The sequence below is a fragment of the Heterocephalus glaber genome, unplaced genomic scaffold (genome assembly GCF_053883595.1).
Source record: "Heterocephalus glaber isolate CG9 unplaced genomic scaffold, H.glaber_assembly_v1.0 deba00001481, whole genome shotgun sequence".
In the NCBI taxonomy this organism is placed as follows: Eukaryota; Metazoa; Chordata; class Mammalia; order Rodentia; family Bathyergidae; genus Heterocephalus; species Heterocephalus glaber.
This window is the reverse complement of record NW_028258317.1, coordinates 16,981,315-17,005,604: the sequence shown is the minus strand read 5'-3', so window position 1 is coordinate 17,005,604 and position 24,290 is coordinate 16,981,315. Positions and strand designations below refer to the sequence as shown.

The following is a 24,290-nucleotide window of genomic DNA, read 5'->3' as shown; positions in this document are numbered from 1 at the left end:
TCAAGATCTTAACCCAGCCTCTCCAGGAAATATCCCTGACCCCCACCCTTACTGAAAATCCTTTTATGCTTGCTAAGTGACTTGCTCCCCCATTTGACCCCCATTTAATCAATATTACCCGGGTGACTGTATTTGTAATCTTATTGGTTGGCCATGGTTTTGTCCCACCTCATGCCCACCTTGTAAAATTCCATTAGGTCTTATAGTTTTGTCCCACTTTGTACCTGCCTCACCACATGGCTTTTACTGTATAAAACATCTTTGAAAAGTGGGGTGGGTGGGCAACCCACTTTCCAGACCCCCTTCTGTCTCTCTTAGGCAGAACCTTTCTTTCTCTCAATAAATTTTTCCTACTCTTAACCTCCTCTGTTGTTCCTAGAATTCATTCTTCGATTTTAGAGAACACGAGCTCGTGTTTGGGATATCTAGTAAGTTTGGGAGTTACATGTCTTCCCCCTATATCAGAACCACAGCATTTGCAGGTTTAGTCTTCTGGGTCTATTCCAGTCTCCCATCTTTCACCACAGGATTTGCATCTCTTTATTTTTGTTATTTGTTTTGAGATATTCTATTTCATTTTGTAGAGCTGTCTTGAGTCTAGAAAATGACTATTCTCTCTTTTGAATTATCTATGAAGATTTCTAGCTCTAGCTAGTTCAAGGAAATCTTGTGTTGAGCTGCACACACATCTCTGGGCTTTCCTGGTTCATCAGGGCTGCAGGGATCTCTGCTGCCAGGCCTGTGTTCCCTGATTTGTCTGCTTTCTCTTCGGCAGCAGCTGAGAAATTCAGCCCACATCAGTTTTCTGAGAAGTCAGGGAAACTGAACAAAGGCACTGATCATCCTTGGCTAGAAGACTGTTTCTAGGAATTCATCCCCCCCTCCTTCTCTCCCTTCATTTTTTGCTTGGTGCTTGGGATTGAAGCCAGCACCTCATACCTGGAAGGCCCCTGTCCTTGCTCTAAGGTTTTTCTCCAGAACTTGTGTGCAGGAAAGTCTCTGCTGGGAGCCCACCCAAGCCCAGGGAATGCCTAGCTGTGGCCAGGAGCTGTACGGGGGTGTGGAGAGCATCATTAGGGCCACCATCTGCCCAGGATGGTTCTACCCATCCTGCCCCTGCTCCGAGTAGTGTAAACATTATTGATAATACCACAGAATCACCAAAAGACTGAAACACAAGCCATTGACAGAAGTTGCCCCTGGGAAGTAGGACTAGGAATGGGATGGGAGTGAACCTTGTATTATCCCACCCCCATTCTAGGATTTCTCAGCCTCAGCACTATTTATTCTTTGGGCAAGAATTCCTTGTAGTGGACAGCTGACCTGGTTGTTATAGACCTCTTCCACTAGCACAGCCTTCCCACTCTGACAACTAAAACTATTTTGGGCTGGGGATTTAGCTCAGTGGTTCCAGCACCTGCCTCACAAGCACAAGGTCCCAAGTTCGATCCCTGGTACGAAAAAAATAAACCAACACACAACTAAAACTATTTCTGGGGCTGGGCTGAGGCTCAATGATGTAGCACATACTTAGCACACACAAGGCCCTGGATTCAATCCCCAGCACCAAATAACAACAACAACAACAATAATGTTTCCCCAAGAGCAAGGGATTTAGCTCAGTGGTGCCACCATCTCCCTTGCAAGTGCAAGGTCCTGAGTTCGATCCCCCGTACCCAAAAAATGTTTCCTCAAGTTCCCAAATGTCCCCTGAGGACAGTCTCCCCTAGTTGTATACTCCTTCCACAGCTTAGATTCTATATGATTTTTTCCTTATGCACATAACATTTCTATGATTAAACATTTAACTGAGGTCATAAAGGAAGAAATGTGAAACTTAAGAGGAAGTAGAGAATATACAGTAAAGAAAAGAAAGCAAGTCTGTGGGACTGCATAACTCTGTAATCATAAAACTCCCCTAGCCCCAACTGTGAATGTGAGTAAATAGATAAAGATGCTTGTTAGTTCTGGGACACTAGATAAGATCTGCTTCAGCCATAAGGTCCCAAAATAAATTACTCAACTCTTTGTTCTGTTGAACTGATGTTCTGAACACAGCTATCTATAGAACTATCTACAAACATCTGCTGACCATCAGTACATGTCAGCTGACCACTACCCTTTGTTCCTCTTCTGTAAATTTCTCCTGTTAACTTCCCCTGCAACCCCTTATAAAAAGAGCCTCCGACTCTGGGCTAGTCACCTCTCTAAGCTACTTTGCTTTGGGAGTGCCATCTGGCCAGACTAAGGTCTATTTTACTTTCCAACTTGTCTGGTGTGTTCCTTCCTGGGTGTTCTTCGCTGCAGTCAGCTCCTCAGAGCGTTTGGTAAGGCCCTCGGTCTTACATTTTGGAGGCCCCAGTTAGATTCCCGGGTAAGGAACCCTGGTTCAGCAGAGACTCTGGTGGGATCCAGCAGGAGACTCTCAGGCACAGACCTCAGAAAACCTCCAGAGGTAAGTTTTTGGCTGGTTGCAACCATTTGTTGTCAGGAGTGAGGTGGCTGATGGGCTGGTAAGCCTCCCCTGACCCCAAGGTTCCTGACGAGGAACAAGGGAAGATTTAGTTTCACTTTTGTTGCGGTGCCTGTTCATCTTGTCGTTCGTACGTTAGTGTCCTGTCCGTTGTGTGTTTAATTTTGTATTTCTTTCCAAACCATCAGGGCAGAGATGGGAGGATCCTGCTCCAAAAATACCCCATTGGATTGTTTTCTCACTAATTTTAAATTGGCTCCCCGCCCCCGCCCCCCCCCCCAACAGGAGGACGAATATGGGGTTAAATTATCTCGCGGAAAACTTTGCTCCCTGTGTCAATTGGAATGGCCGGCCTTTGGAGTTGGATGGCCAGCTGAGGGCTCTCTTGACCCAAGCCTCTGCAGTGTGGTATGGAAAAGGGTCACCAGGCACCCTAGCCATCCTGATCAGTTTCCATATATAAATATCTGGGTTCAGGCTTGTCAGGAGCCTCTGGCTTGGTTGCAGCATTCTTTCTTGCAAACAAATTCTCGCATTTTGGTTATGGCCCCAAGGGAACCCTGAGAAGTCAAAGCCCAGGCTCCCAAGCCAGTGCTCTCACAAGATCCTGATCCCTTAGACCCCTCTATAAGACCTCCACCCTATGTGGAGCCTTCCTCCTCCTCTGAAAAAACCGGCCCCAGGTCTCGAAACCCTTTCTACCCTCCTCTTCCCGAAGAAGAAAAATCTCCAGATTCTATAACCTCCCCCTCCCACATGTGAACAGGGGCCGCTTATGGTCCCAGCAGGGCTCCCACTGAAGGGACTAGTTCAGTTCCTCTTCTGCCTCTTAGGGAAATAGAACAGGATCATTATGTCTATATCCCTTTCTCTACCAGTGATTTGTATAATTGGAAACATCAAAATCCCCCTTTTTCAGAAAAACCTCAGGCTTTGATCTCCCTCCTAGAATCTGTTTTTCATACCCATGACCCAACCTGGGATGATTGTCAACAACTTCTCCAAGCCCTTTTTACCTCTGAGGAAAGAGAAAGGATCCAAGGGCAAGCCATAAAGTCAGTGTTAGGAGGAAAGGAGGGCCCACTCGATGAACAACAGTGGGCCCGTATTGAGGCATAACTTCCATCCACCCGTCCCCCATGGCAAACTAATTCCTCAGGCGGGAGAGAAGCTCTCCAAAACTACTGTCAGCATCTCCTAGCCGGCTTGAGGGGAGCCGCTCAAAAGCCTACCAATTTGAGCAAGGTAAGCAAGGTCCTTCAAGGACCTGAGGAATCCCCTTCTGCCTTTCTGGAGCGTCTGTTGGAAGCACACCGTACGTATACTCCAATTGACCCAGATCCCCCTGCAAATCGACAGGCAATTAATTTGGCTTTTGTCACTCAGTCTGCCCCAGATATTAGGAAGAAATTGCAGCGGATGGAGGGATTTGAGGGAGAAAATAGGGAAAAATTGATGAGTGTGACAATGAAGGTTTTTAATAACAGGGATCCTTTTGATGATAGAATGGTTAAAAAGATTTTAAAAAAAGCAAATATTGCAGCCTTAGTAGATGGAGGGTTCATCCAAAAGGAACACGGAGAAAATAAAAAAGAGGATAAAAGTAAAGTACGGCCCTTGTTAGAGAAGGATCAATCCACATATTGCAAAGAGAAGGGCCATTATAAAAGGGACTGTGAAAAGTTGAAAAGAAAGAGAGAGAAAGAGACTAAGAAAGAAAGAGACAGGGCTCATCTAGTAGATAAAAAGACTGATGAGGCCAAGGTGGGGATCTCCAAACACATCCACCAACTCCAGGAAGCTGGCATCTTGGTCCCTTGCCAATCCACCTGGAATACACCCCTGCTTCCTGTAAGGGAGCCTGGCACCTCAGACTTCAGACTGGTACAGGATTTGTGGGAGGTAAACAGCTGGGTTGAGACCGTCCACCCAACGGTACTGAACCCCTATACTCTGTTGAGTCTCATCCCTCCTGCTCATGTGTGGTACTCAGTATTAGACCTCAAAGACGCATTTTTCAGCCTGCCTCTAGCACCAGTGAGCCAGCCCCTCTTTAACTTCGAACAGACTGACCCAGACACCAGGACTACCAGACAGCTGACATGGACCCAGCTGCCACAGGGATTCAAGAACTCCCCCACTCTGTTCCGGGGAAGCTCTCAGCAAGGATTTACACAAAGTAAGAAAAGTGTTTCCCCAGGCGACTATTCTTCAGTATGTAGATGACCTCCTGGTGGCAACTTCAACCAAGAAAGAGTGTCTTGCGGCCACTGAGGGCCTCCTGAAAGCCCTTCAAGACCTGGGATATCGGGTGTCTTGGAAGAAATCTCAGCTCTGTCGGACCAAGGTAACCTACTTGGGCTATATTCATGAAAAGGGAAAGAGGAGCCTGGCAGAATCGAGGGTATCCATAATTCTCCAGATTCCGGAGCCAAGCTAAAAGAAACAGGTGTGAGAATTCCTAGGGGCGGTTGGCTATTGCAGAATTTGGATTCCTGGCTTTGGTGAGATTGCCAAACCCCTGCAAGAAGCCACTGCGGGAGGAAATACGCCCCTTAAATGGACCGAGGCTTGCCAGCAGGGATTTCAATTGCTTAAGACTGCGCTTACATCAGCACCAGCCCTGGCATTGCCAGACTTAAACAAGTCCTTCACCTTGTATGTAGCAGAGAAAAATGGGGTAGCCAAGGGAGTGATTACTCAGCTTTTGGGGCCATGGAAGTGACCCGTGGTGTACATATCAAAGAAGCTCGACCCAGTGGCCCAAGGATGGTCTACTTGTCTGAGAGCAGTAGCAGCAGCAGCTGCTTTAACCCGAGAAGCTGACAAATTGACCTATGGACAGGATTTGACTCTGATCACTCCCCATGCCATTGAGCCCTTGTTGAGTAGCTCACCTAGCAAATGACTGTCTAATGCCAGACTGTTACAATATCAAGGACTCTTGTTAGAACAGCCATGCATTAAGTTTGCCACCACCGCTAGCCTCAATCCGGCTACTCTACTCCCGGAATCTGACAAACAAATGCCCATCCATGATTGCCTCAAGACTCTTGAAAACTTCAGGGGAGGACATCTGGACTTGATGGACCAGGCTCTCCCTCGCACAGAGATAACATTCTATACTGATGGGTGCAGTTTCATTCGTGATGGTGTACGGTATGCTGGAGCAGCGGTGGTCAACCAGGACCAACAGGTGGAATGGGCGCAGGGGCTACCTCGAGGGACATCAGCTCAGAGGGCTGAGCTGATTGCTTTGACCAAGGCTCTGGAATTGGGAAAAGGAAAAAGGATAAATATATTCACTGATAGCCGTTATGCTTTTGCCACCCCCCACGTACACGGGGAGATTTATCAAAATAGAGGACTGTTGACCTCCAAAGGTAAGGAAATCAAAAATAAGACTGAGATATTGGCATTGCTACAAGCAATCTGGTTGCCTCGAGAGGTTGCCATCATCCATTGCCACGGGCACCAGAAGGGGCTTGGCCCCGAGATGATTGGTAATAATGCTGCTGACCAGGCAGCAAAACAAGCTGCCCAAAAATCAGTGGGGAAACAAATGGTTCTGCTTCCCACGCCGGTACTCCCAGAAAAACCTGAATACACAGATAAAGAAGTAGCAGAAATGAACAGGAGATGCTGGACTCGAGGAAAACATGGATGGTGGACGACTAAGGATGGAAAGGTGGTGCTCCTCCCAGCCGCTGTAACAGATACATTGCTGCGAGAACTACATGAGTCCACCCACCTCAGTGAAAAAAGGATGATGGCTGCCCTGTGACCTCATTTCATCAGCAAGGGATTAGCCCAAAAGGCCCAGGACATGGTGAGATGATGCTCCACCTGCCTCAAGGTAAATACAACCAGGCCCCCCCACCCGGGGTCCAACACAGAGGATTAACTCCAGGAGAACATTGGGGATTGGACTTTACTGAAATGAAGCCTGGCATGTATGGGTACAAATACCTGCTAGTTTTTGTGGATACCTTTTCAGGATGGGTAGAAGCATACCCCACTAAGAGGGAGACAGCTGAAGTAACAGTTAGAAAGCTCCTGACAGAAATAGTTCCCCATTTTGGTTTGCCCTTAGCTCTGGGGTCGGACAATGGTCCAGCCTTCATGGCCAAGATATCTAAATTAATTAGTAATATCCTTGGAATAAAGTGGAATCTACACTGTGCCTATAGGCCTCAAAGTTCAGGACAGATAGAAAGAACAAATCAAACTTTAAAGGAGATTCTGACTAAATTATGCTTGGAGACTGAACTAGGTTGGGTAGAGCTTCTCCCTTTTGCCCTCCTCCAAACGAGGTGCACTCCCAAGCCTCCCCTCAATCTGTCCCCCTTCCAGATTGTTTATGGGTGATCTCCCCCAATCATTCCGTTAGTAGATGTAGAATTAAAGGAAAAAGTTCTCCCACCTTCGACTCCTTAAATCCTTAAAAGCAGTTCATCAGCTTCAGTCAGAGGTACATGAGACATTACAAAAGGAAATGACTAGTCCCATTGAAAAACCTTTACAACCTTTACCCTATAAGCTGGGAGATTTGGTTTTTATTCTCAGGTTTGATTCCAAGACCCTGGAACATCATTGGAAGGGACCGGTTCCTGTTGTCCTGTCAACTCCCTTGGCGGTAAAGGTGGCTGGACATTCTGCCTGGATACATCGCAACCATCTGAAAGCAGGACCCCCCCGTGGACGTCAAAAAGGACAAATGGAAGGTTATCAGCCAACCAGGCAACCAAAAGCTAAGATTGGAGCGGGTTGGAGATGTTTCGCCTTCATGATAATGTTCTCTGGGACACTGGCAGTATTGCCCCCAGGAGGACTAGATCACACAAAAAAATGTATGGAGTCAATTGGCAAACTCGCTTAATTTGTCTGAATTCTGTCTAAATGTTGATGTAAATTTCCATCATGTATTGGGGACATGCCTCATGTCGAAAACCTAAAAATGCTGTCAAATTATATACACCCAGGGTAATTATGTCAAATAATACCCAATGTGGTATGTATGAAAACTGTATAACCAAATGTCTGAGGATAAAATGGTCAGAAGGAATGCTCTGCCATATAAAACAAAAAACATGTGTATAACAATTGCCATATCTCCCTACCAATAGGATGGTTTTATACCTGTGAAGAAATAACTTTCAATTATATCCCAGCCAATTTAACCAAGACCCATTCCTGCTTGAGTCATCTAGCTGTGGTTCTACCAGATAGAACTGATTTGATTATGCCAAACAGAACTAAACATTGGTCACCCTATACTGCACCAGGATGTGATGATGATGTAGGTCTGTTGACAGATGCTGAAGTAATAACCATGATAGCATCTTTTGTTGCCTTGCCTTCCATAGGAGTCCATACTGAAAAGGCAGTAAGGAAATTAACATGCAAGGTGGTCAAAAGGTTAAATGCTACCTCATCAGCCTTGGCATTAATTAACCAAGAGTTACAAGAACAGAGACAGGCAATCTTAGACAATAGGGCAGCGATAGACTATTTGTTGCTCTTCTACCACCAAGGTTGTGAGAAAATAAGAAATATGTGTTGTTTCAATCTTACTGACAATAGTCCAAAAATCAAAGAAAAGGTAAAACAATTGGAAGACCTGGCTCAAAGGGTACATAATGAAGATGGCTGGAACTTGTTCCAATGGCTAACTAAATGGTTGCCCAACCTACAATGGTTAAAACAACTTTTTCTCATCATTATAGTTGTGTGTATATGCTTATTATTGTCATGCTGTTGTATACAATGGATGCCTACATTTATACGTAAGATTACTTAAGTTGTAAAATCAGTGGGGAATGTGGGACTGCATAACTCTGTAATCATAAAACTCCCCTAGCCCCAACTGTGAATGTGAGTAAATAGATAAAGATGCTTGTTAGTTCTGGGACACTAGATAAGATCTGTATCAGCCACAAGGTCCCAAAGTAAATTACTCAACTCTTTGTTCTGTTGAACTGATGTTCCGAACACTGCTATCTATAGAACTATCTACAAACATCTGCTGACCATCAGTACATGTCAGCTGACCACTACCCTTTGTTCCTCTTCTGTAAATTTCTCCTGTTAACTTCCCCTGCAACCCCCTATAAAAAGAGCCTCCGACTCTGGGCTAGTCACCTCTCTAAGCTACTTTGCTTTGGGAGTGCCGTCTGGCCAGACTAAGGTCTGTTTCACTTTCCAACTTGTCCGGTGTGTTCCTTCCCGGGTGTTCTTCGCTGCAGTCAGCTCCTCAGAGCGTTTGGTAAGGCCCTCGGTCTTACAAGTCAGCAAAATGAGAAGAAATCTGGATATATGTAAATAAAAGAAGCAGGGATTGAGAAAGTGTCTGAGTCGGGTAACTGGAGGGCCAGGACCATTGAGGACCCATTCTGTCCTCTCAGCGAGGCCCCAGCACTGACAAGTCCAAGTTTTCCAGGGCCCGTCATGCCATGGCTGGGTTCCGGGACCCCCATTCCAGTGGTCCTCCTCCTCCTCGTCGTCCCGTGACCGACCTTACAACAAACACTTTCACTTAGTCATTATGCAAGCAAAGGCCTGGAGACAGGGCGACCAAACAAAGACACCAAGGGACTGCTGCTATGTGGGCACAGTACTCTATTCACTTCTTTGCTTGTGTGTTTTGGTTGTTGTTGTTTATTTGTATTTTTTTGGTGTTGTTGAGGATTGAATTTAGGACCTTCACATTGGGCTACATCCCCAGCCCTTTTAAAGTTTTATTTAATTGTTTATTTATGTATTAGTGGGGTTTTTTTGCAGTACTGGGGATTGAACTCAAGGCCTTTGCACTGAGCTACATCCCCAGCCCTTTTTTTTTATTTTTTATTTTGAGACAGGAGCTCACTAAGTTTCTAAATTACCCAGGATGGGCTTAAAGTTGCAATTCTCCTGCTTAAGCTTCGCAGAGTGCTGGAATAACAGGTGTGTATCACCATGCCAGAACCTATTCACTTCTTAAGTCCACTCTCTAATGGGGTGCTGATCATCATGTGCAGAGGTGCATGTTCCTAATACCAGCTACTCATGAGACTGAGACAGGATTACAAAGTTAAAGCCAGTATGGGGAATATACTAAGACATAGTTTCAAAATTAAAAAGTAGCCAGGTGTGGTAATCCTAGCACTTGAGAGGCTGAGGCAGGAGGATCTCAGTGAGCTCAAGGCCAGCCCGAACTACATAACAACCCCCCTCCCCAAATAAAATAAAAATTGTAGCTCAGAACTTCCTGGGTTTAATCCCCAGTGCAAAAAAGGGGGAGGGATCCAATCAAGCAAAACAATGGGAGTAAAGAGGGCTGCAAATAAGGTCTGTAAAAGCACTGTACAAGGAAATGCAGAAAGCTTTTCCTGGAAAAGAAACATACACACAGACATGCACACATATGATTCAGGCTGTTCATAAGAGGTAACTTTCAGCTCCTCAGGGTTGTCATATGTAGGAGAGAGACCAGGAGAAAAGTGACAAGGATTGGCCAGGTGTAGTGGTGCATGTCTGTAATCTCAGCACTCTAGGAGGCTGAGGCAAGGCAGGAAGATCAAAAGTTCAAGCCCAGCCTGGGCAATTTAACAATTTAAGGAATCTCAGTCTCAAAAAAATAAAGATAAAAGGCTGAGACTGTAGCTCAGTGCTAAGGCCCTTGGTTCAATCCCTAGTACCACAATAAACATACAAGCAAAGGAGCCAGATTTGGTTTCAAATAAAAAAACCTTTGGGCTGGGATTTAGCTCAGTGGTTCTGTGCTTGCCTCAAAAGCGCAAGGTCCCCAGTTCGACCCCTGGTACCAAAAAAAACAAAAACAAACCAACAATCAAATAAAAAACCTTTTATGAGTAAAAAAGATTGGAAATGAGTGCTTTCATTTCAGTAGTGAGGGCCCCATGTATGGAAGTGTTCAAGAAGAGACTCATAGGTTCCTACAGGGGGTATAAATTTGGATAGATCTCTCAGCTTCCTTCTAGCTATATAATTGTTGAAATTGATAAACTAGGCAAGAGGCCAAGGTAAGCCACATGTTAGGCAGAAACGTCTTAGCACCAAATGGCATAATAGTGCAATCACATTCAGAGGAGGCTGTCTCATGGAGGGATTGAGCAATAAGTGAAGATCTCAGTAGTTCAGCATCTTGAGCTGGCCTTTGGCTATCAGTCTGTTCTCCCCCACAGAATTAGTCAGAACTTGTAGCAAGAGATAGAAAACTTAACTTTGATTTAAGCAAAAAGGGAAATTATTAGCTTATATATAACTAATAAATTCAGAAGACAGATCTAGCTCTGGGCATGACTGGATCCAAAGTTTCCACTGAAGTCATTAAGACTTGGTCTCGGCCCATGTCCTTCCTTGTAGGCAAAACCAGTTTGGAATTTAAGCTCTCTTTGACCAAGCATGGTGGCACATGTCTGTAATCCCATCACTCAGGAGGGTACCTCAGGAGGATCACTGTGAGTTCGAGGCCAGCCTGGGCTACATTATCAACACCCTGTCTCAAAAACCCAAGAAAATTTTAAATAAATAAATAAATGCACTTTGACCAACTGCAGAGCAAAGCCAAAGATAGAGGGGCCTTGGCTGAATGACCCCTCTCTACCTATAAGTAATTCCTATCCCTCCCAGGCATAATGTGGTTCACACCTGTGATCCAAGCACTCCAGGAGCCTGAGGCAGGAAGATTGCAGAGAGTTTGAGGCTGGCATGGGGAACATAGTAAATTAAGGTCAGCTTGGGCAGGGGATTTAGCTCAATGGTTCCGGTGCCTGCCTCAGAAGCACAAGGTCCCAAGTTCGATCCCCAGTACCAAAAAAAAAAGGTCAGTTTGAACTACAAAGTGTGATCCTGTCTCAAAACTAAATAAAACAAACAAAAGAACTTCCTCTCCTTGAATCTTTGTTCCAAAGAGCCTTACCCTTTGGGTTACTAAGATTTCAGGAAGAAAAGAAAAGGTCCTAGTGGCTTCCCTTTGACGTCTGCCCTCTGGGACTTTGCCTGAGACAGGGCACTGTGGGCTGGAACGATGAACTCTTGAGGCAATGGAGTTCACCAAGGAAAGTACCTGGGCTGTGGAGAAGGGGGGAAATATCTGCAATTTGTTAGGATGGGAGGAGTTGAGCAGTTTATACTCTTAGATTCAGCTATTGGTTAGGAAGGTGCCATAGTCCTGATGTTCAATGCTGAGGGCCTGGGCCAGAGCAACAACCTTGATGACGGAAAGTAAAACTGAAGGGGTGTAGAGGATGAAGTAACCAAAAGATCCAGGCTTCGGGGACTGGAAGGGAAACAGTTCAAATCACACTTCGCCACAGCCACCCGCGAAAAATAAAATCATCTTACAGAAACTCAATTTAAGAAGGCTACCTGCTTGGGACCCCTCCTGCCCCTCAGGAGCTTTCTATCAATAAATATCTTCCAGGGCTGGGGATTTAGCTCAGTGGTTCTGCTGCCTGCCTTGAAACCGCAAGGTCTGGAGTTTGATCCCCAATACCAAAAAAAAAAAGAGAGAGAGAGAGAGATGCAAATTTATAATACAGTTAACAGGTTGGGAGATACAACATTTCATATTTCCTGTGACATTATTGGAGGTTCCATTGAGATAATAATTAATAGAAGGTAAGAATTTACTTTTATTGGCTGGGGATTTAGCTCAGTGGTTCTGCCGCTTGCCTCACAAGTACAAGGTCCCAAGTTCGATCCCTGGTGCCAAAAAAAAAAAAGTTTGCAAAGAATTTACTTTTATTGATTGCTAAATTATATTAAGTAACCAGAATTGTCGTTCTTGTTTGTCACTGCTTATGCCTCTTGTAAATGCTTTATACTGTGAGTCCTTATACATTGTTGTTTTGTTAAAATAATAATGTTTCTTTTGTAGACAAGGTTTAATGTTTCTGTTCTATGCTGATTGCTTGACTGACTTGTTAGACAATGCTGAGGAAAAGTAAGGTTAGATCGTCATCTAACGGCCTTTACCAATAATTACAAGTAAATTAGAAAATGTAGTAAAAATAGGTCTCTCTGTAAAATCTAGTTTATAGTTGAAAAATATATATGCCTATTGATAAAATGCAGGACCCCAGCTGTCAATTAATAAGGCACTAGGCTGGCAGCCGCTCTTAAGACTTGGGAGACAGGTTTCACTGAGCAGTCTGGCCCAATCCTTCTCTATACTCTAGAGAAAATGTTGAGCCAGCTCTGCCTCAGTTTCCTTTCTGGTCTGATCTCCCCACTGGTGAGGAGGCAGTCTTACCTCTTGAGATTCCCCACTCTCACCTTTCCAGGCTGAGAGTGACAACTCAGGAGCAAGTTGTCTTGATAAATCACCAAGAGCCTGAGAAGAAAAGACCTCCTTTCCTGGTCTCATTTCCAATCTCTCCTGCCAATCTTATACTCTCCTTTATAGAGGCATGTAAGGTCAGAAAGGATCTCTGAAGTACTTGATGTCTTTCTCCTAAGAACCTTTAAATTAAGTCCTTAGAAAATGAACATTCTTGGGCCAGGGATTTAGCTCAGTGATTCTGCCGGCTGCCTCGCAAGTGCAAGGTCCAGAGTTTGATCTCTGGTATCAAAAAAAGAAAAAGAAAATGAGCGTTCTTGCCAATGCAGAAGATTGGGAAGTCATTTTACTTTATTTTAAATTTTTTGATACCAGGGATCGAACTCAGGTCCTTGTGCTTGTGCAGCAGGCAGAGAAACCACTGAGCTAAATCCCTGGCCCCCCAGGAAGTCATTTTAGATCAGGAAACATACCCCATCTCTGGGTTAGATGAGACATCAAGGTTTTGTCAGTCCAGGAGAGCACATGAACGCGATGTCCCCTCTTAGTGCTCTGGGCAACAGTCTTCCTCGAGAGACTGCACTTGAGACCCCGTGGAAAGAACTGACTTCTGGGTGAAACCAGAAGGAGCTATTTCTGTAAGCACAACACTTAAGGGACCAAAACACATTTAGTTTAGGGGATTCTTGCCTAGAGGCTGCCATACTCCAGTCATACAAATGGAACCAACGACAAAAGTGCTAAAATTCTTTTACCAGGATCCACAAGATCGACCCTGTAAACAACTCATAACTGCTAAGTTCCTTCTAAAATGGATTCTGAAGTTCCCTGGGACTTCTCCTTATCTTCCCTGTGGAAGGCTATTACTAGCTCTTCCTGGTGGAAACATCTGTTGGCTATACTCATAACATTTCTGTTGATCTTATTGTTTGGCCCATGTATACTGAACTGTCTTTCTGGCCTTGTCTCCTCCAGACTCAAAGCTATATGTCTACCCATGATGGAAACGTGTGATGCCTATTGAGGACCTTTAGATAGACCTTCTGAAGAGTACCCCTGACTGTCAACCACAACTATGACCCCCTTCAGCCTGAAGTAGCTCGAGCAGTCATCGCCCCTTGCCCCCTCACGACAGTTCAGGATATTTCTTCAGAGGGGGGAATATTATAGATAGATGAGCTAGGTAGAAATATTATAGGCAGTCAGATAGGGCTAAGTCCTCGAGAAGGCCAGGACAAAGGTGAAACAAACCACAGCACCACATCAATTAGACTTCCTGGCTGTACGCACAGAAAGGGACAGACCAACCTAAACCAAGGGGATTTGCTGGAAGGTTATTGGGGGCTCTTGGTATTGTAAACAGCTAAATTAGTTATAAATTGTACAGCCGGTTATACAGGGCTGGGCCTTTGCCTGGAGGACAATTGTGGCTCAAGGCACATTCACTGAAGGCCAGAATTGTAAAAGAAGAGAAACTACATACCCTTGGGCTTCCCCTGGGGATAAATAGCAGTAATTGATATTCTAAATAGGTATCAATCATCTGGGTGGGGGGGTCAAGGTCTTAACCCAGCCTCTCCCAGGAAATATCCCTGACCCCCACCCTTACTGAAAATCCTTGTATGCTTGCTATGTGACTTGCTTCCCAAATGGACCATTACCTAAGTGACTGTACTTGTAACCTTATTGGATGTTCATGGCCGTGGCCCACGTGGGTTTCACCCTATAAAACTTCTCTGTAAAGTCTGGGGATTTAGCCCAGTGGTTCCGCTGCCTGCCTCACAAGTGCAAGGACCGGGATTTGATCCCCGGTACCACAAAAAAATTAAACTTCTCTGTAAAGTGGGATCTTTGGTTCTTCCCCCCCCCCCCCCCGCCCGCCCCTCGCCGGGACCTCTCCTGGACCTCAGGAGCTTTCCTAACAATAAATATCTTCCTACTCAAAAAAGAAAGAAAGAAAGAAAGAAAGAAAGAAAGAAAGAAAGAAAGAAAGAAAGAAAGAAAGAAAAGAAAAAAGAAACTCAATTTAAATTTAAGAGGGTCGGTTTGAGACAGCCTTGTCACCCAGACCAAGGAGACCGGGGCGGGCCTGAGTGTAGTCTTGGGCTGGACTTCGCAGCCGCCCCAAACCTTGGAACTACAACTCCCAGAATGCCATGGACAGGGGCAGTTTGGCGTAGGAGCAGAGCTGGTGTAGACGCCGAATCTGTCCAGGTGGGGGTGCTGGAACTCACCCCTGAGGGCCCGGGGCCCAACTAAGGGGAGAAAAGGGTCTGGGGGCCCATGTCTGCGGCCTGGGTTGAGAGCATTCGAGCCTTCAGGCCCGATTCTGGTCCGTTCCGGAGGGTTTGTGGGATCCCGATCCCATCCTCTCCCAGAATGAAGCTGTCCTCCTGGAGCGAACACTTTAGCGGTCTTCAGAAGCACAGCAACCCTGAGACCCCCACATCTAGCTGCCGGTGGTTCCCCGCATCCGGTGACCGCCCCTAAAACCACCCTCCCTCCTACACAACGACAGCTTCCTGCCTTTAATCGCGACCTGGGTGTTCCTGGGGAGGCCCAGGTTGGGGTCCTCAGAGGTCCTAGGATCGATCCCAAGGGCATTTGGTTTTTTTCTGGGCAGGGTTACCCTTCTAATTGAGACCACTCGGTCTGAATCAAGCACAGCGTTCCTTACTCTGTGGTTTTCTTTGAGACTTTTAAGTTGGAAAGGAGAGAAGTTTGGAACTGAAAACCTCAGCTTCCCCTTTCTTCTGCCCCTCCAACCTCAGAAGTCCGTCAAGCTGGACCCCTAGAGAGGCCCCAGGTGGAGGAGGCCTAGAGCTCAGGCCCAAAATCAAATATTTTTTTCCTGCCCCCTACAGAAATTTGGAGCAGAGAGCGGGGGTTGCACTACTGGAGCTTTTGCCAGAGTGAGGAATGGTTCATAGCTGGGCTCCAGGAAAGGTTGGGGTCAGGCTGGGACCTGAAGAGAGACTGAGGAGAGAGAAAGACACGGCGAATGTATGTTGCCCAGATGACAGAGGTAGTCACTTTAGCTATGAGCTGACCTTTCTCCCTCTCTCTCTCTCTGTCTCTCTCTCTCTGTCTCTCTCTGTGTCTGTCTCTCTCTCTCTCTCTCTCTCTCTCTCTCTCTCTCTCTCTCTCTCTCTCTCAGACAAGGTCTCACCATGTAGTCCAGGCTGGCCTCAAACTTCTGGCGATCCTCCTGCCTCAGGCTCAGAGTGCTGGAATCACCACACCAGGGCCATCACGCCAGGATAATCCCATTTTTCTCTTATTCTAATACTTCCTAGCATTACACTATTTAAAATGCTTAAAAATAGACACAATTGGATGAATACTGAGGCCATATTCTTAAATGAAATAAATAGGACATACATGTGTAAATACCGAATAGTTTCTCTGGTGTGAGAAACTGAGTGTAAATGAGGATCAAAATGTACAATAGATTTTTTTAAATGTATAATAGACAATGTAAAATAGGGAAAAAAGGTCTGAAGTGGAAGTGGGAGGGGTTGGGGTAAGGAAAGAAGGGAAAGGAATAAATATGAGAAAAGGAAAAAACTGAAACAAAGTCTTTGTAAATAGGGAGGGGATGGAGGGGTTGAAGGAAGGGCAGGGGAATGGAGAAAAAATAAAAACCAAGATATGTCATGTAAAGGTACAAATTCCCAATGGTTAATGTCATCATATTGTATACTGAAAATGTACCAATGAACTTAATTAATTAAAAAATAGACATTATTAATAATCTCCCCATCTCACAGATTCAGAAACTGAGGCCCATTGCTCAAGAACACACAGCTATGCTGAGCATGGTAGCACACACCTATAATCTCACCACTTGGGAAGCTGAGGCAGGAGGATCACCAAAAGTTCAAGGCCAGCCCCGGCTACATAATGAGTTCAAGGTCAGCCTGGAATACATATTGAGACCTTGTCTCAATAAAACAAAACAAAACAAAACAAACAAGCAAAAAAAAGTACACACAGCTGGTAGGTGAGTAGCAGAGGTAGAATCTGAACTTGGGGGCCTGGCTCCCAAGCCTACAGTTCTAACCTTGATGCCAACCTGTCTGCTACATAGTGCAGGAGGCTGGGGTTAAGAATATAGCAAGTTTGGGCCGGGGATTTAGCTCAGTGTTTCCGCCGCCTGCCTCACAAGCACAAGGATTCGAGTTTGATCTCCGGTACCAAAAAAAAAAAAAAAAAAAGAAGAATATAGCAAATGATGGGCAGATTGCATAGGGATAAAATGAAAGTGGTGACAACAAAGCTGTTGTCAGGGTTGTAGCTGTCTGTCTTCACTGGACAGTTGAGAGACAAAAGGAGATGGAGTAGACTGTTTCCATTGTGATGGAGTGAAGAGCAGGCTGGCAGAGAAAGGAGGGCTATGATGCCAAAACAGGGGTATAGATGGGACTCATGGTGGGCAGTGGGGAATTGGTGAAAGAGCTGGGCCTGCAGGTTTGTAGAGGGTGGCAGCACAGTTACAGAGGTCACAGGGAGAGTAGTTCAGGGGCTGGTGAGTTTGCAGACTCCTAGGGCAATGGAGAACCTCTCAGTGCGAATCCTGAGAATGTCCTTGCAGCAACAAGAGCAGCTGAGGAGCTGAACTCTAGTCCTCCTCTCATATCACCCATCTCTTCAGCCCCTCTTGGTCTCTTTTCCCCATCTAAGCACCCCAGAAGTACTCTGTGTAGATAGCAAAGCTCACACCACCATTGTGTGAGGCCTGTTGTAGGTCTGCAGCCTTCTAGGTAAAAATCTAAACACAATTTGAAATTTTATTTGAAAACTAGGGGACATGACAGAGAGCAGCATGGAGACTGTATTTTCCTGCCAGGGTCCTCAGGTCAGAAGCCGGGCTTGGGTTGCTTGGGTCTGCAGGTCCTTAAGACTCTTCCAGGCTGTGGGCTCCCAAGGATGATACCCACCCACATCCTCTCAAGCTCTTACCCTCCCTGTTGGCTGCCCACTTCCGGTGCCTGAGAAGACACTGAGGCGAAGGTAGGCTCTGAGGGAGGCGGTGGGGAGGATATGGTTAAATTTCAGAAGGAGGAAGAAGTGAGACCCTGGGAGTTTGGGGCTGAGAGAGGAATAGGTAGAAAAGAAAAGTGGAGATAGGGCCATCTACCTTTGCTGCCTCCATCGTCTGGAAGCCAGGGGACTGCCAAACCCTGAGAAGTTTCCCTCACAGCTTAGACAGGAAGTTCTGGGTAGATCATCACCTCTGACTGAGAAATGGCTTGGTGTCCTTGGTGTCCTTGGGGGTGGCTGGGAAACCCCAAACAGGGCACTGGGAGCCTCTGTATTGTGGAGGCAGACCACACATGCCCCCTGTGCCAGGCCCTCCTCAGCTGGGCACAGGCTGGCTGTTGGCATAAGCCTGATCTGGGAAGGAGGCCCGGGCTCTGCGGGTCTGGGCACATACTGAGGCATAGAGCTCTGGCTCGATGTCCAGAGCCTGGAGCTTTGGTTCAGAGTCCACCACCACCTCCGAGTACTTGATGGGAGTCCCAGAGCTGGGAATCCAGCCCTGAGGAGGCGGCAGCTGCAGGCTGGTGTAGCACATCACCTCCTCTGCAACCTGGAGGTGCAAGCTGTTAGAAGTTCACTGGACCCTCGGAAAATGGCCCCATTTCCTTTCTTCCCCTTTTCTTCAACCACAGCCAACTCACCTTGGCAGAGCCTCCAAGGGAAGGATCCTGTTGGCCTGGCCCTGGCTCTTGTGACAGCCGTCCTGGAACAGGGGATGGGAATAAGTCAGCTTCTTGTTCCTCTCCTGCACATCCCCATCCCATCCCCCAGGACCTGGCCCCTGTGCCCTCCCTTTTTGTGGCACCCTACCTGTCTGTAGATAGTGCAGGTTCCCATACAGGGGGACCTCTTCCACAGACGCTCCGGAGCTGCAATGCAGAGTTTGGGGGATGAGTGTGGACTTCTCTGGAAGAGGGAACCCTCAGTCAACCTATCCACGTTTGCCCCTGCTCACTGTCCGTGCCCCGGCTGGCTTCTGCTCTGGCCATTGGTCCATTGGAACAAGAGTGCAGCCAGTGAGATGAGAAGCAGGAGGGTCACAACCCCTAAGAGGGCCCACAGACCCCAGGCCTGGGTTATGGAGGGGAATCCTGTAGATGTGAGAGGAGAGAGTGTATTACTACCCAGCCCAGCGCACTCCCCCCATGGCAGCAATCAGGAGCAATGGACCTCTCCTGCAAAAGCCCCCGCCCCGCCCAGCTCACCCAACACTGGTGGATCCGTGCAGTTGTCACCTTTGATCATGACTGCTGATGTGAAACCCTGGTCCACAAGCACACTGCGCTGAGCTGAGGCTCGGCCACATTCATGGCCTGAAAGCTGCCACAGCCCCTGTTACAACTATCCCTCCCTGGGCCCGGCCCTCACAGTCAGGATCCCCAATACTGGTGGTGGCAAAGTTGCTGGTTTCCGGGGTGGAAGGGGGAGGGGAGGGATCAGCGAAAGAACAAAGACCCCGCCCTGTGTCTGCACCTGCAAGGCACCGTGCTCCCCTCCCCCCACGCCCTTCCCCCCAGGGAGAGACGCAGGCCTGAGTGTCCTGTCCCACGCGCATATGGGCCCAGGAATACTGCGGGACAGAAGTGGCTTGAGGCGGGACCAACAAGGACAGGAGTACCCCTCTGCCACCGCCACAGGATGTCCACTTTTCTCTCCTGCCCTGAGTCCCCAAGAGGCAAGACATTCACTGATCATTGTTGCTGTTACTAGTTTTATGCTTTGGGGAAGAGGAAACTGGAGTCCCTCCGCCAAACTTTCCCTAAGAAGAGTGGCTATGTTACGTGCATTGAAGAATCCAACCCAGGACTATGCTGCTGTATCTGCCCTGGATCATAGGCAGGAGTTCAGGGCTCTGGGTGCAGGCCTAGAGGCAGCCCAGCCTTGGGGAAGCTACTGATATGAGAAGAGGGAACTTAAGTTCCGGCTATAAATGAAGTATAAATTTAAATTACAGTGGCCTCCCAAAGATAGGGATGACAGAAACCTGGCCCCTCTGGTTACAGGCAATAAGGAAGGATACTGTCTGTAGAGACTTTTGAAAATAAAATAAAATAAAATTCATTCTCTCTCTACTTCTCCCCCTTACTCCCTCACCCCACTGAAAATTTAGCCCAGGGCCTCACACATGCTAGGTAAGCACTCTTGCCATTAAGCTACACTCCCAGTCCTTTTTGGGGGAGGGGGGGGTGTTGAGACAGGGTCTCATATGTAGTTCAGGCTGGCCTTAAACTCACTATGTAGCCCAGACTGGCCTCCTACTCCAGGTGATCCTCCTGCCTCAGCCTTCTGAAGTGCTGGGATTACAGGTGTGCACCACCATGCCCAGTTATAACTTTTTATTTTTAGACAGGCTCTCACTAAATCACCTAGGCTGGGCTTGAACTCTGAAATCTTCCTACCTCAGCCTCCCAGAGTGCTGGGATTACAGGCATGTATCACCATGGCCAGTTTAATCTATTTTGAAGCAAGGCAGGGTTTTTGCTAACTTGCCCAGGCTGGCCTCAAACTTGTGATCTTCCTGCCTCAGCCTCTCAAGTAGCTGGGACTACAGATATGTGTGTCACCACATGCAGCCCAGGCTCCCTTTTTTTTTGGTACCGGGGATCAAACTCAGGTCCTTATGCTTTTGAGGCCAGCGCCGGAACCACTGAGCTAAATCCCCAGCCCCAGGCTCCTTTTTATTATGTTTCAGCAAGTCTAAAAAATGTCGGTGACAAAATAGTTTTCCCTTAAAAATCTTCTGTAAATCTTAGTTCTAAATTGCTGTGATACCTAATGAATTTTAATGATATAGAAACTTCAAATGAGCATATTTTTGCTGTTTATATTTTTAAAATATTGTAATCTAAATGGAAATTAATCCAGGGAACTGCTAGTTTTCCAAAAGGATCTTAACACAAGCAATTCATCTACACATATTTATATCTAGAATTAGTTCTTAATAATTTGGAATTGTTAAAGTTTCCTTCCAGCACAATATTTGTTTCCAACCCCAAAGATAACTACATATTTTTGCATTTAACCAGTAGACTTAAAATAAACAATGAGTTGGGTAGAATGGCATGCGCCTGTGGTCCTTGGTATTTAGGAGGCCAATGCTGGAGCCCAGAAGTTTGAGGTCAGCCTAAGCAGCATGGTGAGGGCATCATCTCCAAATAGGGAGAGTTGCAGGGAGAGGGAGGGAGAGAAGGAGGGAGGGAAAAATAAAAGAAAGCTTTTGAGAAAAATGAAGCACTGAGGGTGTAGCTCATGGAGGAGCAAGGCCCTAGATTCATAACCCCAGACAGAAAAGGGTAGGGGCTGAGGGTTTGGCCCAAAGATAGAGGTGGGAGGACCTGGGTTCCATCCCTAGCATCAATATATAAATGAAATAAACAATTATAGCAAATGACTGGAAGAAACTGAATTTCAGTTACATAATTCCATCATTCTGGATCACATGGAGCTTTATTTATATTTAAATTTTCTGGAAATTATTAGGAAATACGACTTTTGTGAATTGTTTCCAAACTTATCCTTATGGTTTGTATACTTGCTGCTTCATGTATAAGAAACTTTTTGTACATTTTTTTTTTTTTTTTTGGTACTGGGGATCGAACTTGGGAACTTGCTCTTGTGAGGCAGGTGGCAGAACCACTGAGCTAAATCCCCTGGCCCTTATAAGAAACTTTTTGAAATGAAATTTAATAAAAGGTCCTTTAGTCAACTGTAAGATCAACAAATCTGGAGAACTTTGTAATATTAACAAATTCAGTAAAAAGTAAATAATATGGAAAAAAAAAGATCAACAAATCTGGTTATATTTCTGTTGGCTATGAATTTGTAAAGATTACTCTTGACAAATTTGCCAAAGTTAAGAATTAAAAAAAAAAACACTGTTCATCTTTCAGACAGGATGTATGCAGGCATACATTTTTGTTCCTTTTCTCAAAAAAATGCAATAATATAATTAAGAAGTATTAACCCATTACTATTTCCTTTCTTGTTCTAGAATCTTTAGTTCATTTAAAATTAATGATCTAGCTTTGTTTTCTTGGTACCAGGGATCGAACTCCGGTCCTTGCACTTGCCCAGCAGGTGACAAAACCACTGAGCTAAATCCCCAGCCCTTAATGAGCTATCTTTAATATTGGCATGACTATATCTACAGGGTTCAATGATTAAAAATATTCATTGTCTGCGTTTTCTTTCCATGATTATTACTGAAAATAATTACTTCAAATAAAAATTTTTAAAAATTCAAATGATACACTTAAGTGTCAAATATACTAAGTATACCCCAATTCCTTATCAACACTTAAAAATTGAGAGATTTCCACTTTTTATTATTTTTTGAGACAGGTTCTCACTCTGTAGTTCAGGCTGGCCTTGAACTATGTAGCCTGGGCTGGCCTCAAACTCACAGCAATCCTCCTGCCTCAGCCTCCAGAGTGCTGGGATTACAGGCATGTGGCACAAAACCTGGCAAGATTTCCAATTTTCAAAATCCTGATTGAGCCCTACATGATGGTATAGGTCTGTAATTCCAATGCTAGGGAAGCTGAGGCAGGAGAATTACAACTTGGAGCCCATCTCAAAATAAAATAATTCTTTTGAAAAAATCAAGTCCAGTAATAGTGGGTTTGAGTTCCCTAAAGGCAGCAATCAGTTGGGATCTACTTATCCCATTATAATTGAACTGAATTCCTTATTTACAACAACTATCCCAGTTGGCCTAGACTCCAGGTTTGGTTTACCCTTCTCTCCAAACAGCCTGCCTGTGATCAGATAGACTCTGACAACTTCCCTGGGTGTAGTTCTCCCCCCACCCTGTCCTTCCTCTTCCGTTTCTGGAAAAACAGGAAGATGTACTCATTTTTCATATACCTACTGCCTGTTGATAGAAATGTGAATGGAACATATTCCTTTCCTTACACAGCAAGGTGGCCCTGTGTATCTCGGAAAATGAAACAGGGAAGAACTTTTCTTCCTAGCAGGGTCATGGGGGATTACAGAGAAACCAGGGTGGTGAGGCAAATATTATAGAGAAGCCCAGCCTATTCTTATTTCCAGACAGTCTCGCTAAATCGCTAAATTGCCCAGACTGGGCTTTAACTTTCGATCCTCCTGCCTCAGCCTCCTAGCGTGCTAGGTTCATTCTTTAAAAAAGCCTAATTATATCTATCGTTTGGGGTCGTTGTGAGCATTCATTAATTTAATTCCATTATTTATTTATTTATTTATTTATTTGGTACCGTGGATCGAACTCGGATGCTTGCGCTTGTGAGGCAGGCGCTGGAACCACTGAGCTAAATCCCCGGCCCCTAATTCCATTATTTATTGAGTGCCTGCTAGCATAGGTCCTGTGCTAGGGTCTGAGATTAAAACAAGAAAAAGAGACGAACAGCCTAGCAGTAGCAAATTAAAAAAAAAAAAAAAAAGTAAAATAGTTACAAAGTAGGGCTGGGGATTTAAACTCAGTGGTTCCGCCTCACAAGGTCCTGAATTCGATCCCCGGCACACACACACACACACACACACACACAAAGTTACAAAGCAATGAGTTAGGAGTTAAGGGTCCTCTTTTTTTTTTTTTTTTTTTTGTGGTACTGAGGATCAAACTCAGGACCTTGCGCTTGCAAGGCAGGCGCTGTGCTGCTGAACTACATCCCTGGTCCAAAAGTTACGGGTTCTGAATGAAGGAAACACACTTCAGCTCAGAACTGAAGGTTGTGTAAGTCAAGTGCACAAAAGGAAAAGGAGGTGGGACATCCCGAAGAGAGTTAATGTAATTTCAACTGCCTGATCCTTACAGTAGCTGTTCAAATTCAAATCACTACTAGGAATAGTTTTAAGCATTCTACTTAGAGTATCTCATTTAATCATCATAACAACCTTGAGGGGCATGAGTGTCATCTCCATTCCTCAAACTGCAAGCTGAGGCCCAGAGAGAGACTAAATAATTTGCCCAAAGTAATCTGAAAAATGAGGCACAAGAAAATAGTAGGGTACCTAGTATTAAGCTACGAAAAAGACAAAACAAAGGCAAGGGAGCTAATAAAAAAAGGTAGCTGCGCTGAGAATGAGCCCCGTGAGGTTGGTGCGTACGGACGCACTGCCTGCGTTACTAGATAAGCTGACGGATGACGTCCCGCTCACACGCCGCTCAGCTCTCCACCTGCCAGGTGGAGCTTCTTGGCGGACTAAGCGTGAAACGCGGGTAAAGTCTACGTGCTTATGCACGTGGCACTCTCTGCCCAAGGTCCGGGGACTTTCCCCTAGGCAAAGGAACGAGGAACCAGTCCTCCGTTTGTAGCCTAGGAAACAGGCCTTCAGCACGAACCCGTCGTGTGAGTTGGGCTCTCAAGATTTTATACCACTGGGAGAGTTACCTCTTTGTGATTAGGGTGAGAAAGTTAGTGTTATGAAAGATTAAAAAAAATCTTTTAAAAAACATAATATTTTAAGACTTGAAAAATTTTGGAGCCATTCTGGCTAAAAGAATACCTAAAT

At 45.6% G+C, this 24,290-nt stretch overlaps 1 protein-coding gene, 1 long non-coding RNA gene and 1 other non-coding gene across 3 annotated transcripts; 1 reads left to right on the top strand and 2 right to left on the bottom strand.

Moving 5' to 3' along the window:
* Window positions 1–1,981: 1,981 nt before the first annotated feature.
* LOC110346787 (uncharacterized) lies at window positions 1,982–11,356 on the top strand. The gene is made up of 2 exons (XR_002391013.2): window positions 1,982–2,455; window positions 7,040–11,356. It is a non-coding gene; the product is annotated as an uncharacterized LOC110346787 (long non-coding RNA).
* Window positions 11,357–17,532: 6,176 nt separating this feature from the next.
* Sit1 (signaling threshold regulating transmembrane adaptor 1) lies at window positions 17,533–19,231 on the bottom strand. The gene is made up of 5 exons (XM_004870157.4): window positions 19,004–19,231; window positions 18,754–18,889; window positions 18,609–18,667; window positions 18,440–18,501; window positions 17,533–18,348 (listed from the first exon to the last, which is right to left on the bottom strand). Exons 1-5 carry the CDS (start codon window positions 19,041–19,043, stop codon window positions 18,115–18,117), a joined length of 531 nt encoding a protein of 176 aa, XP_004870214.4. The 5' UTR covers window positions 19,044–19,231; the 3' UTR covers window positions 17,533–18,114.
* A 4,616-nt stretch (window positions 19,232–23,847) lies between these two features.
* On the bottom strand, window positions 23,848–24,120 carry LOC147825839 (RNase MRP). Its single transcript, XR_015440190.1, has one exon.
* Between the last annotated feature and the right edge of the window lie 170 nt (window positions 24,121–24,290).

What these genes read in the sequence shown, in the direction of transcription:
- Sit1 (XM_004870157.4), bottom strand. Translation starts at nt 19,043, where the DNA reads ATGATCAAAGGTGACAACTGCACGGATCCACCAGTGTTGG. An exon ending in CACGGATCCACCAGTGTTGG is followed by an intron (nt 18,890 to 19,003) that starts GTGAGCTGGGCG and finishes TCACATCTACAG; the next exon opens with GATTCCCCTCCATAACCCAG. An exon ending in CCCTTGGAGGCTCTGCCAAG is followed by an intron (nt 18,349 to 18,439) that starts GTGAGTTGGCTG and finishes TTGCACCTCCAG; the next exon opens with GTTGCAGAGGAGGTGATGTG.